At 43.3% G+C, this 19600-nt stretch overlaps 1 protein-coding gene across 1 annotated transcript in view; it reads left to right on the top strand.

The window, feature by feature from the left end:
* Positions 1–19600, top strand: part of fat3b (FAT atypical cadherin 3b) — a 54960-nt gene that overhangs the window by 10416 nt on the left and 24944 nt on the right. Inside the window, exons 6-27 of the mRNA XM_040181321.2 lie at positions 241–359; positions 1644–1842; positions 6701–6762; positions 7764–8078; positions 9184–9394; positions 9974–10045; positions 11215–11351; positions 11855–12130; positions 12308–12518; positions 12625–12839; positions 13013–13171; positions 13276–13397; positions 13541–13723; positions 14587–14701; positions 14783–15064; positions 15452–15802; positions 15889–16062; positions 16182–16712; positions 17604–17968; positions 18220–18373; positions 18951–19058; positions 19186–19369. Of these exons, the coding sequence (XP_040037255.2) occupies positions 241–359; positions 1644–1842; positions 6701–6762; positions 7764–8078; positions 9184–9394; positions 9974–10045; positions 11215–11351; positions 11855–12130; positions 12308–12518; positions 12625–12839; positions 13013–13171; positions 13276–13397; positions 13541–13723; positions 14587–14701; positions 14783–15064; positions 15452–15802; positions 15889–16062; positions 16182–16712; positions 17604–17968; positions 18220–18373; positions 18951–19058; positions 19186–19369 (4545 nt within the window). The remainder of the gene's footprint in view (positions 1–240; positions 360–1643; positions 1843–6700; positions 6763–7763; positions 8079–9183; positions 9395–9973; positions 10046–11214; positions 11352–11854; positions 12131–12307; positions 12519–12624; positions 12840–13012; positions 13172–13275; positions 13398–13540; positions 13724–14586; positions 14702–14782; positions 15065–15451; positions 15803–15888; positions 16063–16181; positions 16713–17603; positions 17969–18219; positions 18374–18950; positions 19059–19185; positions 19370–19600) is intronic.

The following is a 19600-nucleotide window of genomic DNA, read 5'->3' on the forward strand; positions in this document are numbered from 1 at the left end:
GAGAGAAGCTGAAACATTGAAGGTGACTACAGCGGCGCCGCTAATGCCTGTGAATATCACTGAAGCCAGGACAAAAAAGTTTTCACTAAATTTATGCCTATCCCTTCTGTAACGTTATTATTCAAGAACTTTCCCAGTGAGATACTTGAGGGGTTTTCTCTGGAGGACACCCGCGGTGTCGCCACAAATAAACCTGAGGTGTTCTCAAGAAGTAATTCGTCTTTCTCTCTGTTTCAACAGGGGTGATTTACACTGCTGGTATCTTGGACTGTGAGACAAAAGGCTCCTACTGGCTTACAGTCTCTGCCACAGACAGAGGGGTTACGCCCCTTTCAGCATCCATTGAAGTCTTCCTCCAGGTACCCGCATATTGTGCCGTGCATACATAAGAGGATGAGCAAAGAGGAAATGATCATTTCCTCAGATTTATTTTGAGAGAGCGAGAGAGAATTTAAAACATTGGAACCATAACAGATTATCAAAAAACAACAACTTCATCATCTTTATATTTTTACATGAAATTAAAGGCACGTTGTTCGTTACAAATTAAAAAGAGCTAATCAACATTACCCTTTGCAATTGACTCTTGTACTCCAAGTCAGACCAGTTTCTCCATTAGCTTCTCTTCCATCACTCTGTTAAAGAATAACGTTTTTAAGCCTAAAAATATATTATGACATTATAGTTTGGACCACCCTGTCCAGGCACCCAAAAGATTTTTTTTTCAGCTTTTATTACATATTCATAGTGTTTGTGCACCATATTTTACACATCCAGCACTCCAGATGTTATGCAACTTTCAAACATATAACATCCAACAACTTTCCATCCTGAAGAAAATGCCTGTGACTGTATGAAAGGGTGCTGCTACCCGCTGTTACCTTCTTTGCTTGTACCTGTTGTTGTTAAAGTCTCACATCTCAAGGCTACTTTTTGTTACAAAGAAACTAATCAAACATCCTCGGACTTCTCTCGGAGGTGCTAATGGAGCTCAGTGCATTGGATAACTACAGCAATGAGAGAGAGAGAGAGAGAGAGAGAGAGAGATACGCACTGGAGGGAAGTCTCTGCTTCGGCTTCTATTCCATTTGGCACTGAGTAATCCACTGTAACACTCATATGCACACATCACCACTGCAACATTGGCTTCGGGGACATTCAGGCGTGCGGGGTGATCGGGCGCTTTACTCCGAGTCTGTTCATCACAGAAATAGGGAGATTAATCAGGCACAGGTGCTCCGCATTCACTGGCTGAACGATCTTGGCTCTCTGTAGCTCGCGGCAAACGCTCAATCAACACTTTGTTTGCCATAAATATTGTAGATCTATGCTGCAGTCAGCAAAATTCATTTGCTGTGCATTTGAGCGGTGACATCCATGACATTTTCTGGTAAATAAATTTCCATTTTGTGATTGATAAAGGATCAGACCAGACCAAGCTCATGCACCACTATACGTCGGTTGTTGATTAGCAAAGATACTAAATGTATGCTGATTTAGAATCAACACAACAATTGTCAATTCAGATCCAACTCAGAGACACAAGACAGTTAAAGCAGAGATAAAACATGGCTGATTCCTTCTCTCCGCTTTGTCCTGCTCACCATTTCTCCATTTCTCCCTTCTGCCCCTTTCTCTCACAGGTAGAAGATGTCAATGATAATGCTCCTCTCACCTCGGATCCCATCTACCATCCAGTAATTATGGAGAACTCTCCAAAGGATGTGTCAGTCATCCGTATCCAAGCGCAGGACCCTGACCTCACGGCCACCCCCAGTCGTCTGAGTTACCGCATCACAGCTGGCAACCCGCAGAATTTCTTCTCCATTAACCCCAAAACAGGTGATACCAACAGACAGAAACTCAATTTTGAACGGAAGTGTTGATAGCAAAATTGCCAGCAATGGGCGTGTGACTAATGGCATAATTAGTAATGCAGTCACATGAAAAGATAATAATTACAGTACCATGCATTCATATATTCAAGTGACTCTGAAATTATGAGATTTTCTTTCTTCAGCTCCACATTCATCCAATAAAAAGCTTTAGTTTAGCTTAGCTTTTGAACCAAACAACAAATTAAAAAGATCTTTGTATCCACACACTGATGAGCCGCGCGCCCCCGCAGAATTGAATGAATATTGCTTTCAGTCTCCTTAATGGGTGAAAGCTCTTTGCAATGTACCTCGAGATAATGTAGTTAGTCACATACTAAGTCAGCTGCGGGTAAATAGTCATAGTAGTTTACACTTTTCAGTGTTGTATGATGAAATGACTAAAAAAACGGGCTATTCTCAAACAGTTTTAATGAAGTCAGAAAGGATAACCAAAGTTTGTACCATGTTCCAATTAGGTTTTCATTAAAAACATCCTGCCAACCCCCACATGGTTTCGCCATCAGCCTTTCATCATGGGTTCAGGACTCTTAAAGAGCTGAGCTTGTGAAATGATTTCTCAGACAGCCTGTGGCTCTATATTACCCCGTTTGTGCCATTTGGAAAATACTGCATGAGAAATTAAAGTCTGTGAGTGAGAAAAATCATACATGTTAAAATACCTGTCTTGAAACCTGACTTCTGCTTTACGTAGTGGTCGGTAGTTCTACGTTGTCTAGCTAGATTGGGCTATATACGTGAAAGTAGAAATACGTTTATTTACTTGTTATCATTAAGTGTTTTATCAATTTTAGCACCGCTTTAAAATTGTCGGCCGCAAGACAAGAAGTGAATTTATTAAATTGTAGGAGCTTTCGAATTTCATGACTGGCCAAAAAGGCAGTATCGAGAAGCAAGTCGTCACAAAGAAATACAACAGAAACATCTCAATTAATTGCATACAATAATGCCATCATCATAATATGCACAACTGGAAAAGTAGGAGGAAACTCAGTAACAGTCTCAGCGATCAGACTTTTGTTTGTAATGAGATATTGACGGAGGGTAACGGGACGAGGGTCGGAAGCTTCATCCCCTCTTACGAACATCTCCAGTCGCTTGGAGCAGTAAAACTGGAATGAGAAACGACCAAAAAGAGGTGCAGAATTTCGGAATGACTATGTAGATGTAATTGCTAGAGCGTAAATTGCTTTTACTGCTGGAGATTATGGGTAGCCAATGATGGTTTTATAGATGAACTAATCTGCGGGTACGGAGTTAACAGTTCACGTTGCATTGTTGACTGATGACCAATGACACGGCGGATGGCGGCGTGGTTGATGGCATCGAGTTTATTCAAAAGACTTTGGGAGGTGGACCTTTTAGATTACGTGACAGTAGTCTGAGATGTGAAGGGCCGTCACTTTAACAGGGTGGTGCTTTGCAGAGTGGTTAAAGGAATCTTTGTCACGGTTCAGAAAACCAATCTCGGCTCCAACTTTGAAAAGCAGTGAGTTTAAGCGCACGTTAAAGGTGAGCAAACGGTCGAGCCAGATACCCAAGTACCTATAAGAGTCTGCTGTTGCACTGAATGTAATCCCACAGGATCAAGCCTGAATGTCATTTCAAAACTCAGAGTCCCCTCTGACCCTGTAACAAAGACAGGAGCCTTTCCAGGGCCTCCATTGATACCACGCTCTGTCGTCTTTGTGCCCTGTGAAAAGATTTTAAAAGATGTTGATGTTTTTTTGTATTTCAAGTAATGTTGAATTATTAACATCATACCTGCACAGATTACAAAATACTGTGTTTCACTTTGAACATGTTACATTCCGAGCTGCCAAGTTTGCAGTCTAGCGACGTCCCAACGCATCCTCAGCACGAGCTTTGCTTGAAGCTTCCATTGGAGAATTATTGAAGAGGTGAAATGTTTTATTTAAATCTGGAGAATACAAAAATTGTGACGTTTTTTTGCTGTCTCTGACCTAGTATCGGAGTTTTCACGGTAAATAACAAAAGCCATATTCCCGGTGTTACAGAGACCTTAATCATAATCAAAAAACAACGTTAGTTATCAAGCTAATGGTAGAAGGTGGGATTTTACTCTGTTTGTTTGTAAGAAGATAAATGGAAGGTTACTCTTCTGGTCCTCTTGGAATATGCTTTTACGCATCCCAGAACCATGAATATATAACAGTGAACCAAGGTGAAATGGCAAATATTGATCCAGAGGCATGTTGTCCCTCACACACTCATCAATATGTAACCTATAGCCACAGACACGTCATATGTGACATTTTCATTCATCTCAAAGGGTCGATTCGTTCTTCAGCACACTACACGTACCGGTCGCACATCCAACTGCTCTGTAGGAATCGTGTGCCAAGATAATCAACTGATTAATTGGTTACAGCAGTGTGGCGGTGAAGGCTTTTTCCATTGCAATGAGTCGATGAAGATGATGCAGCATACAGTATGAAACTGGGATGTGAGAGTGTATCCACATGTGTTTGTGTCTTTGTGTGCGAACCCCAAACCTAACAGCTGCATAAGGGTAATTTGGTGTGTGTCTGTTGTCTTTTTGTGTGCCACAGGGGACAGTGAGTGCCTAGCCATCTGAGCCCTACTGTCTGTCCCCGTCGACGGCACACTATATTTTGTTCGGTGTTAGTCATTCGTTTCCTACAAGAGAACTCACACTGCTGACGCTCTCGTTCACTGCGATGATTGAACTTTCGCTGCAATTCTGAGCGTGAGGTGTGTAATCTTTCACGCGGAGGATACATTATTGTGTTGTTTCCACAGTTTATTGAAGCCCAGTAGATAAACTTTTGACAATTTTTCAGTTCTTTTCAATCTTGTGGATAAACTATTATGCAGTTGTGGAAGTGCACCGCCACTGGTTTGAATACATCATTTTCCAAATAACGGGCATGAGCATTTTCGTCTGTTAGTTAGGTAATTAGACACGCATGAGCGAAAGATGCATTCAATATGAATCACTCCTCACTGTTTACCCAGTCAAAAACTTTCCATGTACCACATTGATTTCATGGATAAATGAATAAACAAAACCCAGCTGATCGATTTGCTTTCAGCAACACAATGACTGGTGCGGCTGCAAAACCCTTCAAACTGCTTTTTAAAACTAGGTTCTTCGTTGCTCTGAAGTGATACATTTTTCAAGTTCACTCTGGAAGTGTCAAATTGATGGGTTTTAGGGATTGCAACAATTCCCAAAATGAATTGAAGTCGAACTTCGAATGAGTGCAAAGTGTGTGAATGTGCTTTGACAGCTTGAGGAGCTGTCTGTTTGTCTGCGGGTGTGTGAGCGAAACCTTCCTCCTTTGGGGGTGAGAACAGAACAGTGTTGCCACAGGGTGTTGGAAAAGGTGATTCTTTTACAATCTTGCACGTTTGCAGATACGTGTCGGGGTGTCACGGGGGCCATGATGGTGACTGTGTGACTTTTTTATTGCCACACGTTTGACTCGACAGCCTTCATCGACAATCAAAACAAATATGAGTGACAGCTTTTCGCCTTACGTGGCAAAGCATTATATCGTAATGTGACAGGATGTTTTTGTGACAGGATCCTTATTCGCTACTGACAGTATTCTTTAGGGAGGCGGAGTCTAAATAATTGAAATTAGTCATTGGACCTTCGCATAGATTTGTGTGTAAAGACGTGGGTGGGTATGAATTAATTATTTTTGTTCTCACATCCAATTAAAACACAGCGATGTCCAACTGCAGATGTGCTGCATGCTGTAGATCATTGATTTGTATGAAAGTTGATACTTTACGTGTTCTGCTGAACAAGCCCCACCTCTCCCTTCCAGTCTCACCCCTACAGCTTGTGACCGCCGCTCTAGATTTACTTCTAATTTGCTTAATGGAATTTAGCCTGCAATGCAAGCTCAAGGTGACACTGTCACTTGTGTAAGCACGAGTGTGTTTGTGTGTGTGTGTGTGTGTGTGTGTGTGTTTGAGTGCATATGTTTGTGTGTGCATGGTTGTGGTCTATCCATTAACTGCACAGATTCTATATTTTAAGCAATCAGAATAATCATCCTTCCACCGAGACAGAGACATCACATTCCATCATTACATTTAGGCTCATTTAGTGTAATTGTTCCACAGAAAGTCCACGCATTTTGCACATGTGTAGATACTCTGTAATTTATGTGAACACATGAATGAAAATAACAATGCTACAACAGATATATGTACTTGTTTTCTAAAAATTGATCACTGTGTGTGAATGCTCCCGTGAGATAGTGATGAAAAGTGATAGCGATCAATGCATTTTTTTTTTACTTTTATGTGTTGCTTTTATGTGCGTGTGTGTGTGTGTGTGTCTGTTTCTACCACTATCATAACTGTATATTGAAAATGAGCTTGCAAAAAATATGAAGAAACTAAAAGGAAAAAGATTGAGAGGAAAAACGATGTTCGATGCAGCCCGCTAGCGTTTGTCAAGCAGTCTCACCATCATCGGAATATTCCCATTATCAATCGCCTCCCTCCTTTTGCTCTCTCCTGTTGGCACGCTGGCACACTGAATGACCCCCAGCTACACAGTGTCATACAAACATGGGTCAAATGCTCTCATCCCTGCCAGCACTGCAGGCTCTACTTTTGTAAACGTGTCCACATTCACACTCATTTTTAAGTAGAATACTTTTAGTATTTAGATTACAGGGATTGTAAACTTATGAAGAGTTATGATGAACTTTTATGGAGCTTGATTTCATTGAAATCATAAGCTTGCTCATCATCTATTTGTATTTGCATCTAAAATTGCTTGTTTTACAATTTTCTAGGGCTGATCACGACAACTGCGAGGAAACTGGACAGAGAACAACAGGCAGAGCACTTCTTGGAGGTACAGAACAACCTGAACAGTGTGCATTGGTTCATGATGTCGTTATTTATCCGGCCCTGCCACCTGCCACGGCCCGCTATTACCAGAGACTGGGTGGAGGACAAGCCTGGCAGGCCCTCAAGGCTCCATAAACTGTGATGAATGGCTCTTTTTTTGGGCCCCAGGTTTAGGAGTTTCTAAATGTAATAATTCATCATTGGTTATCTTCTCCACTCAGGACGGGAATAGGGAGGAGAGGAGTTGGTCTGCCCGACGTTTGATAAGCGCAGACACTGGGCGCACAGATAGCTCTGTGATTACCGTTTTTTTTTTTTTTGTTGCCGCTGCTGCTCCGCATGCAGATGAACCGGATAATCACAGATATGCGACTACAGAAACACAAAAAAACTTCTACTTCCCGAGACTTATTTTACAATTTTGTAACTGCGGGTGAATCTACAGGAACTTTGCCCTTCTGCGAAATAGAACAAAATAACCCACAGCTGACCCAACAGAATTGCTTCTCGTGTTTTGATTCTGTATCGCCAATTGACTTGTCGAGACTCAATATCTCTTTGTCCTGCTTTGCTCGTCTCAAGTATGTAATAAGGTCGCAGTGTGTGATATGAAAATGAAAATAGCAAAAGATGCCGCACAACGCTTGCATCCAAAAAAATACTTGAACATTCAAACCTAAAAGGAGTTTGAAATTGGGTGCAGAGAAGTCTTTGTTACATCTTTTTCCAAAAGCCTGTCAGTCCATACGGCCTGTTTCAATTAATAGTCTAGTGAGCAGTCTGGCTAGCAGCATTGATGTTCACCCTGATCTGATCCCATTGATCCAGTGATCAGACCTCCAGGGAATCGATGACACAAAGAGATTTCCCACGAGCTCAGCCACACAGTGGGAGCCAAGATTCAAAATGTTAATGAATGCACACTAATCCTGCATAGATTGAGAGACAATGATGCATCTCTATGACTACCTTTTATTTATTAAATGCGGTGGTACACGTCCTCAGGTCACGGTCATAGATGGCCCGGTCACCACCCGCCAGTCGACCGTGTGGGTCATAGTTCACATCGAGGACGAAAACGACAACCCGCCGACCTTCCCGGAGGTCACGTACCGCATCAGCTTGACTGAACGAGACCGCAACAAGCGCGGCGAACAGGTGTACCGTGTCTTCGCTTATGACCGTGACCTCGGAGACAATGGCAACATCACCTACAGCATTGTGGATGGTAACGCGGATGAGAAGTTCGGTATTGACCCCCGGACGGCCATGGTGTCATCCAAGAAGATGGTGACAGCGGGAAGCTATGATATCCTCACTGTGAGTAGAATTGATCTTTTTTTTTAGGGCTGTTTGGGATCTAAAGTAGGGCAGTGACGTACGGTATGCATATACTATGTATTATGTATATAGCCTGTTCAGACGGACTACTCCTCTGTTTCTACTTCTTGAGTGCTGTAGGTCCAATTCATTACTGTCTTGCTTGAACCACTTTGGATTCCATTATTTTATATTGCTCAGCTTGTATTTAGTTCACAGTCCCAGTCCCAGTTTCACATGGCCAATGAACTCAAAACGTGCCAAGGTAGGTGGAGCAGCGCAGCTGACGTTGTGTTTTTATTCACCTCAGGTACCTTTCTGATACTCTGGCATGAAATGGCTCTGCTCTTCTCAAATACTAACACAAATTGCAGTTTTTGTTGCTTGATTTGTGTACCCATTATTTTGTAATAACAACGTATTTATCGAGCTCCATCCACTTTATGGTGCCGCTGACACCAGATTTCTTCCCTTTGCACCTGTCAGAAAGACCAGTCCGTCATGCGCATGTGACCATTGAGCTTTTGCTCAGTTTCAGTGGAAAAGAGATGACATGAGAGTATCATAGTTCCTGTATTTTTGGGGATAAGTCTGCAAATAATAGTTGAACTAATGTATTTGACTCATAGTCTGGGCTTAAACGAGCACCACTTATAACAGCATATTTTACAATTCCATCCCCTGAAGGCTTCTCCAAAGAGGAATTTTATATATTGTGGTTAATGCTTTTCCCATCTAATGGGAGAAAGGCACAGCTCGCTATTTGATGTCAGGCAAGGACGGTCATCCCATTAAAATGTAATTGCCGGAATCAATTTTGTGGTTAATGAAAATATTATTCATGGGTAGGAAAGGGGCACCACGTGTAGCTGTAAGTAAATGTAGTCTCCCTGACTAAAGATGAGCAAAACGTTTGGACATCTGGGGCCATAATTCTAATAAGTTCTTGATTTTTTGCTTTTCCCGAAAACATACTAACACATCCAGTGTAAAAATATATCTATATATTATTGGAAAACCACTTGTCCCTATCCAGTCTACTATATCATTGTATGAGTTTTGCTTAAGTTGCATGCATCAACAATGTATTGTTCCCATCTCTTAGATAAAAGCGGAGGACAGCGGGGATCCCCCATTATGGTCCACGGTCAAACTCCATGTGGAGTGGATTCGCAAACCTGTCCCCTCGCCTGTACCTCTAGTATTCACCCAGAAGTTCTACAATTTCTCCATTTTGGAGACAGCTGTGGTGGCTCAGCCGGTGGGAGTAGTCGCTGTCAGCCAGTCGAGCGCCCTTGTCTGGTTCAATATCATCGGTAAGAAAATGAATGTGTGATATTAAACTACCAAACCAGATGATAATTCATAATTTTCTGCATTCATTCATGATTGCTAGCCACTCTATCATAGATTAACTAAATGTTTATTTTTGTATTTTTCATATTAAAATTGATTTCATTTACATTTAAAAAATGGACAGCGAATAGCTCATTGTTGATTGCCCAGGTCCCTTTCTTGGGTGCTGATATGAAATTTGAGTTACTATATTTAGTTCATTAGTTGATTATTCTTTTGAAGCTTCACAAATCAAAGATACAGAATGTGCTATGAAATTGTTGTGTTTGGTTCCTGCGCCACGCCTGCTGTCAATATCAGTGGGGTAATTGTGCATGAAAGGCTCATTAGAAAAATAAAAGCACGATGATAGTTTTTTTTCTCTCAAACTTCAAGACCTGGATTCAAACATAATCCGTGATTGAATCACATTATCCCAGGTTGACTCGCAGAGTGTTTGTTACACTGTAGATGATGCAGATCTTTGATCACAAGAATATCTTTGACTCCTTAAATATTCATAACCTCTTTTAACTCTCCTCTCTTTTTTACATTTCAAGGCGGACGGCTCGCCAGAGAAACATTCTACATTCCTCAGAATGCATGTGGAAGAAACTGCTCACTTGACACAGGTCTGGTCAAAGCTAATTTTGCAACACGCCTTCCTCAAATGCCCCAGGGCTGTTAAATGTAGCAAGCAGCACCAGGACCTACTTTTACCAAAAATAGGTTGACCTGAGTTTGATTTATACCACGAATTCAGCTTGTATACTGCTATATGGGGAATTGAATGGGAGGGTAAGTATGTTGTGATGTTCAGGCGATTGACCACTTATGTTTCAATATGAGTCCGCCTGATGACTTTTTTGCAGTTACAGACATTTTGTTACAATAGAACAATTTGGAGAATTTGCAATCTTTTTTCACTTCACTCCGAGGGGCTCAATATTGATTTTGGTTTTGTTTCATATATGTCATAGCATTTAACTGGGCTGTTGTGCTGGAGGAATAAAAAATAACACACTGACACATTCAAAAAAACATTGCTCACAGCCATTAAGGCAGTTATATTAAAATCAGATGAGAAAACAAGGAGGGTAATTAGAATGATATTTCAAATAATATTATACTGGAGAACCATGTGTTCAGCTTTTGTATTGCTGCTTATACAATATGCATAGAAGAACCCCTAGAGGCAGCCTTTTTTACATACAGGATTCTTCTCTTGTTTCACATAATACAGACTATGCTCTCTGTTTTTCTTAATGCTGTGAGATCATAGTGTAATATTGACCAACCTCACACCCTGGAAAGAAAGCCAATCCCTGTGGTTTGCTGCAACTCAAAACGCATCAGTGCTTCTGTGAAAAATGCCCAATTAGTATTCATATGCTGAGGAGAGCTCGAGCTCCAAGATACCTCGGGAGGGAAGCTGGAATGAGACAGAGGATGGTACTGAATACCTAACGCATATCAATCCTCTCCCTCACCATAATCAAACATTAAGCTTCTAAACTGTACACCCACCGCCTGTGGGAAAGACCCGGCTGCAGGTTTTTGATCCCCGAGATGGGTTGTGTTTCGGAGCGATAAGGCAGATGTTTGTGTGGCTGTTAACAGCCCTCTGACTGCCAAGTGAGTTCGGCGCTACGTTTCAGTCCATTTTTATTTCACGGACCCTCCAGCTCCAGACGCAGGCTTCTGGCCAAAACAATTACACAGTAATAACTTAGCGCACCTGAGTTTAGCACGCAACGTTAGCACTGGATGACCTAGAATCTGTGTCTGTGTGTGATTCCAGGGAGTTTTGATATGCAGTTTGACCTTCAGGTGGGGGTGGGAACGCTAGTTGTGGCCAAGCCCCTAGATGCAGAGGTGCAATCTGTGTACAACATGACCGTACAGGTGACCGATGGGACCAACTTTGCCACAACACAGGTATGCACGCTTGTGATGCATTGGCACTGCTTCTCACACACTCCGCATCCATTTCAATTTGCATTATTGTTACCGCAACCTGGGGGAGGTGTTTTTCTCTCTGAGCTTTTATTCTTCCTACGATTGCACTCCCTGTGACTATGAAATTAGCTTTTTGAAGCTCATGCTGTCTTGGTTGGCCCACTGGGTCTGCCTTGTATGGGAAATCCTATTTATCAGTGGATTAATGGGATTAGCCTGTGCCAATACAGGTCAAGTGTTTGCTTGTGTAAAAAAATCCAGCAGAATTACGTCCCTCAGAGAAAAATTAATTTTCCAGCTTGAAAAAAATGGTATTACTAATGCTTTGACTACAGGGATTTAGTGTAACTACTGCTTGTACCGCCACTGTAGTCAAAGGGTAACACCTTTAAATGTGTAAAATACTATCAGACGCCAAAGGAACCCCCCCCCCCCTCTGTAACCTACTTCAATGACTCCCACTCTTTTACTTTGTCACTCAGGTGTTCATCCGAATACTGGACTGCAACGACAACCCTCCTGTGTTCTCACAGCCGGCCTATGATGTCAGTGTGTCAGAGGATGCGCCGCTTGACATGGAACTACTGCGGGTTAAAGCGACGGACGTGGACGAGCGGGCCCGCTTGACCTTCTCCATCTATGGCAGTGTGGACCCAGTCAGTATGAGACTGTTCAGGGTCAATCCTGGTACGGGCGTCGTCTACACCTCGGATAGCTTGGACTACGAGGCCAGAACTCAGCACATCCTCACTATTATGGTGAGGAAGAAATATGTGCTTCTCGGCCTGGTTGGCTGTTGCCATTAATCTGTATGTGTACCTGTATGTGTGATTATGCGCTTAGAAACGCTGTCCGCCTTACTTCATTTTGGCGGATTTTTTTTCCATTATGTTCCACTAAATCGCTATCTGTATTCATCTCTCATTTCCCTCCAGGTCAAGGATCAAGAGTTTCCATTTAACCGGGACCTGGCTCGTATTCTGGTGGCGGTGGAGGACTCCAATGATAACATCCCCTACTTCCCCAGCACCGTATATGATGCCGTGGCCTATGAGTCCTCTCCCATAGGCACCTCTGTTCTAAAAGTGACCGCCTTAGACAAAGACAACGGGATTAACGGGCAACTCACTTATTCTATGGAAGCAGGTGTGGATTGGATTTTTAATCCATTGTCAGAAGAAAACAAATTGGGATTGCCAATGAGGGTTTTTTGCATTCATTCTTAATGTTGTGACCTTTCCACTACTTTCAGGTAACACCGGGGGTGTGTTTGGAATTGATAACGCCACAGGACTTATCTTCATTGCCAAGGATCTGGACATCATCTCCGTGGGCTTCTACACCCTAACTGTGCGTGTCACGGACAGCGGATTTCCTCCATTAATGGCCACCGCTTCGGCCCGCATCTCCTTGATACTCTCCGACTTCTCCCAACCCAAATTTTCTCTGAATGAGTATCAGGCTGAGGTAAAGAGAGCAATGGCTGACTTAAAGGAAATGTGCATGGGGAAGAGGAAGGGAGGGATGGATGGATGGTAAATCTCTAGACAGACAAATAGTCTGTAAATTACATTGCTGACAATGTTGTGCACATAACTCCGTGCCATAAAGTCCCAAAACCAACGTCTTTGCATTTACAGATAATGGAGAACAGCACTGTTGGAACACATGTGACCACTGTAAGCGCCCTCAGCCGTTCGGCACTCATATATGATATCAGCAGGGGCAACGACGACAACAGCTTCGCCATCAACCATCACACTGGTGTAATCAGCACACGTAAACTTCTTGACTTTGAGGTGCGTCCCTGCGCTTGTTCCAAAGTTCACTGTTGACAGAAGGAGTGACACACAGAATTTTAAAACATCACTTTTACTCTCTTCATTTTTTTTGGTTTTGGCAGCAAACAACATCTTACTTTCTAGTTGTGCATGCCCTGAGCATGGCTGGAGTGGAGGCCAGCACCACTGTCATTGTCCAGGTGGGCGACGTCAATGATAGCCCGCCAGTCTTCCAAAAAATCAGGTATCAGTAGTCTGAAAGAGAAGAGCTTCGGCTTTGACATTCTCCCTCTGCCGTTGGCTGAGCGGTGCTGAGCCCTGCCATGTAATTTCGTGGAGCGATTTAAGTGCAGCTTTTACAGCAGTGGCCTCTTTTTATCTGAATAGGTATGTGGGCGCAATCAGTGAGGCTGCTCCAGTCAACAGCGTGGTTGTGGGCGAAGACGGTAACCCTCTGGTCATCCAGGCGACCGACAGAGACCGCAATCATAACGCCCTGTTAGTGTTCCAGATCTTAGACGAGACCGCTCGTATCTTTTTTACCGTGGACTCTGGGACTGGATCAATTCGGTAGGTGACGTGTAAAAACCAGACCGACTACAAAACTCTTGACCAGTGAGTAACGCATTACTGTTATTCCACCACTTTTAGCGGTAACGAGCATGTAACGAAGTATTTTTAAAAATAAATGAACGCAGTTACAATTACTGAAATTGAAATGAGTTTGTTACTCGCGTTACTCTCTTTTGTGACGCAAAGGGGAGGGCCGGCAAATAGTAAGTAAATAGCTGCCTGTCAGCACAAAATAGTTGTGGCCACCAAACGTTGTGTGTCACAGAATAGTCGGCGTACGTGCATGTAAACAGCATCGCGTCACTCATGACGAAAGACCGCATGCAGCCCCGCGGATGCTGCAGGCGCCGATCCACGCAAACAACCACGGCTCCACTTTACACGGACTGCAGTGCAGCCGATAAACCGGGCAGAGCTGAATAGATTGATTGCTCGCTATGTTGAAGATGAGATGCATCCTGTCAACTGTCGAGTCAGTTGCCTTCAGGCAAATGCCTGAAACAGTTATTTTGTATTAAGTTAGGTATTAAAAAGGGCTTTTGTACTATTGCTTGATTTGAAGGCCTGTTGCCCTGTTGATTACAATAAATAGGTCCAAAAAATATTTTTACTGTGTTTGACTGTTCAGTACTATTTATATTCATTACATTTAAAAAGCAGACATAAAAGTAACTTAAAAGTTACTTTCCAGAGTAACTAATTACTTTTGATACACAGAAACTGGTATGTAGTTCAATTACTTTTAAAAGAAGTAACTAGTAACTGTAACTAAATACTCATTTTCAGTAACTTGCCCAACACTGCTCGTGACACAACTTATACTTTATGATCTTCTTCTTTGAATCTTTCTTAAAATGCAGAACAATCGCCAGTCTGGACTATGAGACCTTCTCAGAGTTCTTCTTCCGGGTTCATGTCAGAGACAGTGGACAGCCTCCGCAGAGTGCGGACAACCCAGCAGAGGTTGTCATAAAGGTAACGAAAGGACATTTGAACCGGCTTCCACTGCCGTGAACCATCCTTGACCCGCTTTCCTTTTTTGTGTTTGTGTCCTAGGTGATCAACATCAATGACTCACCTCCGAAGATGCTACAGGATACTTACGAGGCTGTGCTCCTCCTGCCGACCTACGAGGGTGTCGAGGTCCTTACGCTTGAGGCTTTTGACCCCGATATGATCTCTGACCTCCCCCTGAACCCTGACAAGTCAGTGACTTCTCAGCTGGCATACTCTCTATTGGACAGCAACGTGGACTACTTCTCTGTTGAGCGCTACACCGGAGTTGTGACGGTCATCAATCAAAACCTCAGCAAGGATCGCTATCGCTTTAATGTAAAGGTGAGTGATCAGCTCCGGGCGTTCAGTAGACATGAAACGTAGATATAATTTTTGTGTTTCTTGTTAAGCTTAGATTAGATAAACAGCATTCTTTGATAGGCTTTCATACAATTTTTTCGCTCGGGTTCAGAGCAGAGACCTTTTCAGCATCTCGATGTGGAATACCACAGTTAGTTCACGTAGGGGGTTTCTTCCCAGGCAGAGAAGTAATCTACAGGTATCCGTGCTCCATGGTTGTTGGGTGTTCTTTGCTGATAAAGGGATAAAAGGACTGTGCATGGAGACAAATGTATTGAATACACTGGAAAATCCCAGCATTAAAAATAAGCTCCCACTGCTGAGGGCCCAACAAGGCACTCTAACCCTTCCGTATTTGCTCGTTTTGAGGTATGGGACGGACGTTTCTCCAGCGTGGCAGCCGTCACGGTGCTTGTCCGAGAAGCCGTAGACAACGGCCTCCTCTTCACCTTCCCGGTCTACTCTGCCTCCATCCCTGAGAACATACCCAATGTTACTTTAGTGACCGTTGTCAACACAGTCGGCCACCGCCTCAACGAACCACTGAAGTACACGCTGCTGAACCCCAGTGGGCGCTTCACCATCCGGCCGACCTGTGGGGCGGTGCTCACCACTGGGGTGCCTTTCGACCGGGAGGATAAGGAGAGTTACGAGCTAGTGGTGGAGGTCAGCCGAGAGGATGAGATACTGAAGGTGGCGAGAGTGACTGTGCGAGTTCAGGCGAGTGTGTCTTTTTTTTCTTCTTTTTACTTACTTTACACTGCCCCCCTTTGGATTCTCCCTAAAATAATTGTTCTCTCCAAAAGGTGGAGGATGTGAACGACAATGCTCCAGAGTTTGTGAACCTCCCGTACTACGCCGCAGTGCAAGTGGAAGCAGAGCCTGGGTCAGCTGTTTTTAGGGTATCAGCTATAGACCAAGACTACGGTCTGAATGGGGAAGTGACATACAGCATCAAGGACGAGCATAGAAACTTTCGGGTAATTTGACACTTTCCTGCTTTTAAATGTCTTCTAACTCTAAAACGGTGGGCTGTCCGTTTGAAAACCCAATGATTTGTGCGCTCTTATGCTAATGATGTTTCAAACATGTCATGCAGATGAACCAAATGTCAGGAGAGCTCACCTTAAAGAGGGCCTTTGAGGCGGACTTATCCAACGCAGAGTACAAGGTGGTCCTCGTGGCCACCGATCGTGGCTCCCCGCCTCTGTCCAGCGAGGTCGAGCTGCCCGTTACTGTAGTGAACAAAGCCATGCCCGTGTTCGACAAGCCGTTCTACGGCGTCACTGTCAGGGAGGACGTGGCCGTCTCCACCTCCGTCCTGCGTATCAACGCCACCAGTCCTGAGGGCCAGAGCGTCATCTTCACCATCACGGACGGAGACCCTTCCCTCCAATTTGACATTGGCTTCGACACAGGAGTCATCAGCGTGATTTACCTGTTGGACTACGAGACCACACAGTACTACCGGTTAACGGTGAAGGCCACGGACACCCTGTCTGGAGCCAGGTCGGAGGTCGATGTGGACGTCGTCGTGCTGGATGTGAATGATAACCCGCCGCTCTTTCAGAACACCTCATACTCCGCTGTGCTCGCCGAGAACTCCATGATCGGAACGTCCGTGTTACAGGTGTGTGTGTGTGTGTGTGTGTGTGTGTGTGTGTGTGTGAGCAAGTCTTTTGTCTAATCTTGTGTGTCCATTGAGTACTCTTGCTAAATAATTGTTTTCACTTAAACTCACTCCAGCAGTCTCACAGCAAGACATGAATATTACATTGTGAATCATTTATTTATGAAAAGATAGTGTGATATTTCCCTAGAAACGTCCTACTGGAAGCTCTTGACCTTTAGCGAATAATAATCCAGCACTGAGGAGTAACTTTTGCATAAAATAAGACACCAAACCAATTAATTAATTGGTTTCTGAAGCTATTTTAGTGAGGTTTGGCCTTCTTTAACCATTGTTTGAATCATATTCAGGAGGGCAATATTGGAGAACATGAAAAGTCATGAATTAAAATAAACATGCATAAACATGCATGTACTCAGTGGTATTGCAATATTGGTCACCACATTAATTAATAATGCGTGTTTTCCCGGCTTGCAGCCTTTTTTTATACAAAAAAAGAGGCTGCAAGCGTAGAAAGCATCGTAACGAAAATCTGTTTTATTTTGTTACTGCATTTCAAAGCAACTTACTCCTTCTACCTCAACAAGAACGTCACACTAATTAAATTTTCATTAGATCATGGTTTTATAATAACCAGAAAATGGTGCTCAGTAAAATCACCTGCCCTTGCTTTGTAGTACTGTAAAGTATTGTACTTTAAACCATTTCGTCATGACATGTACTGGACAATGTGTTGCTGTGGTTTCAGATGCAGTCGCTCACCATAACTTTAGTTCCCTATTTTTGTTTTTGTCTCTGTGTGAGCATATAGCATGTCAGTGGGAACAAAACAAGACCATATTCTGAATAATGCATGAGGGAGAGCAAAATGTGATGTTACTCTCCCTGTAGGTGTTTGCCCAGGACCAAGATTCAGAGAAGAATGCCCTGGTGAGCTACCAGATCCTACATGACATCTACAACAGCACCAACTACTTCCACATTGACGGCAAGAGCGGATTGGTATACACGGCCCGCCTGCTGGACTATGAGCTCACCCAACGCTACAACTTCATCGTCAGAGCCACGGACAGCGGAGAGCCCGCCCTCAGCAGTGATGTCAGTGTCACCGTGACGGTTTCTGACACAAACGACAACCCTCCTAATTTCAGCCGAGCGCTGTACGAGGCCTTTGTCAGCGAGCTGGCTCCCCTCGGGCACTTTGTGACTTGTGTTCAGGCGTCGGATGCTGACATCTGCGATGCGCACAGGCTGAGGTGAAAGAAGCTTTCAAAAGTTGTGTGTGTGTGTGTGTTTTATCTGTAAATTGTGAATTGCCTTGTTTATCATGTTTTTAAAAAGCGTATTTCCTAGGCGTTTGTTTTTGTGTTTCGCTCCATCTTCTGTTTGCCTTGTTTTCTAAGCCAACACAAGTGGATATTTTCTCTTTCCACTTGCCTATGAGCGAAATCTTATAGTTCACGTTAAACACTATTGCACTCTTCTTTTTTTTCAAATTTTCTTTTAGATACACTATTCTCTCTGGGAATGAGAAAATGACTTTTATGATGGAGCCAGATACAGGGGTGCTCAAGCTGTCTAACAAGAGGAGACAAGGCATGAAAATCTTGTATCAACTCAATGTGTCTGTGTCAGATGGAGTCTTCACCAACACTGCTCAGGTGAGACAACTTACAATTTAGTTCTATCAACGGATTCATTCGTTTTTTTCAAACCTTTTGCAGTGTTTGTGCGTAGCCAGCCAAGTAACCTTTCACAGCAACCCATCGCTTCAAATTTATCACCAACACTCCCAGCTGTCCATTAAGGCTGTTTACCACTGGCTGCTGTGAAGCTCTCCATTTTGGAGGTTAATGTGTGTTCATGCCACATCAGATTTACTCTGAGGATGAGCTGCCACCTGGACAGAATCTTCACATCTGTCTCGTAGTGGTAATTACAAGTGGGCTCCTGGGTCCCACAACTCTGGTAGTCTAAATCATATGTCGTGGCAATGACATGACATACCATTCTTTTGCTGACAGGATGTGAACACAGCGCACCTCCGCAGCGATTTGTCATGAGTGTGTACGTGCGGTATCAATTACCGCTTGATCTCAAGGCCGACAGATGCTCATACTAACCCTTTTTCGATGTGATGATGTTTGTCAGATCAGCCATTGATGTGTTTTTGTGATAGCATCAACCAAATGGGTGTGATGATGGGATGTGAGTCATAATGATGCTTCTTATCCCCAGGTGACTGTACGTGTCCTGGGAGCCAACCTTTACAGCCCAGTGTTCAGCCAGAGGTTCTACCTGGCTGAAGTCCAGGAAAACGCCCCTCAAGGGTCAAAGGTCATTCAAGTAAGTTATCCATCTTACTGCTCGCTTCCCATCGGGACTTTTAATAGGAAACTGCCTATATAGATGATGTAGAACCTCACAATGACCATTCCGACATCATTTTCTGAACCTCTGTATGGACCTCTAGGTTCGTGCAACAGATGAGGACTCCGGGCTGTTCGGGCAGATCACCTACTCCTTCATCAATGACTTGGGGAAAACTAAGTTCACCATTGATGCAGATGGACTCATTTCCACCGCTCAGAAATTAGACAGAGAAAATCCTCTTAACAGGGACATGGTGCTGACCATTATGGCCCTGGATGGTGGAGGTATTTTTTTTTTTTATCAAACCGATTCCCTAAAAAAGCATTCTTTACATCAGTCAACATAAGACATTATACAAATACAACAAAGTCCTCCCTTTAAAGCAGGCAGGACAAAGCTAACGATGCAAAAGAGGCAACTGTTCGCTCTGTGTAAGCAATAGCTTTTGTATATTCCGAGTCTACATTGAGAATGCATAAATATTTATTTATGCATTACATTTTATCATCCAAGTT

The sequence above is a fragment of the Gasterosteus aculeatus genome, chromosome 7, assembly GCF_964276395.1.
Source record: "Gasterosteus aculeatus chromosome 7, fGasAcu3.hap1.1, whole genome shotgun sequence".
Classification (NCBI taxonomy): domain Eukaryota; kingdom Metazoa; phylum Chordata; class Actinopteri; order Perciformes; family Gasterosteidae; genus Gasterosteus; species Gasterosteus aculeatus.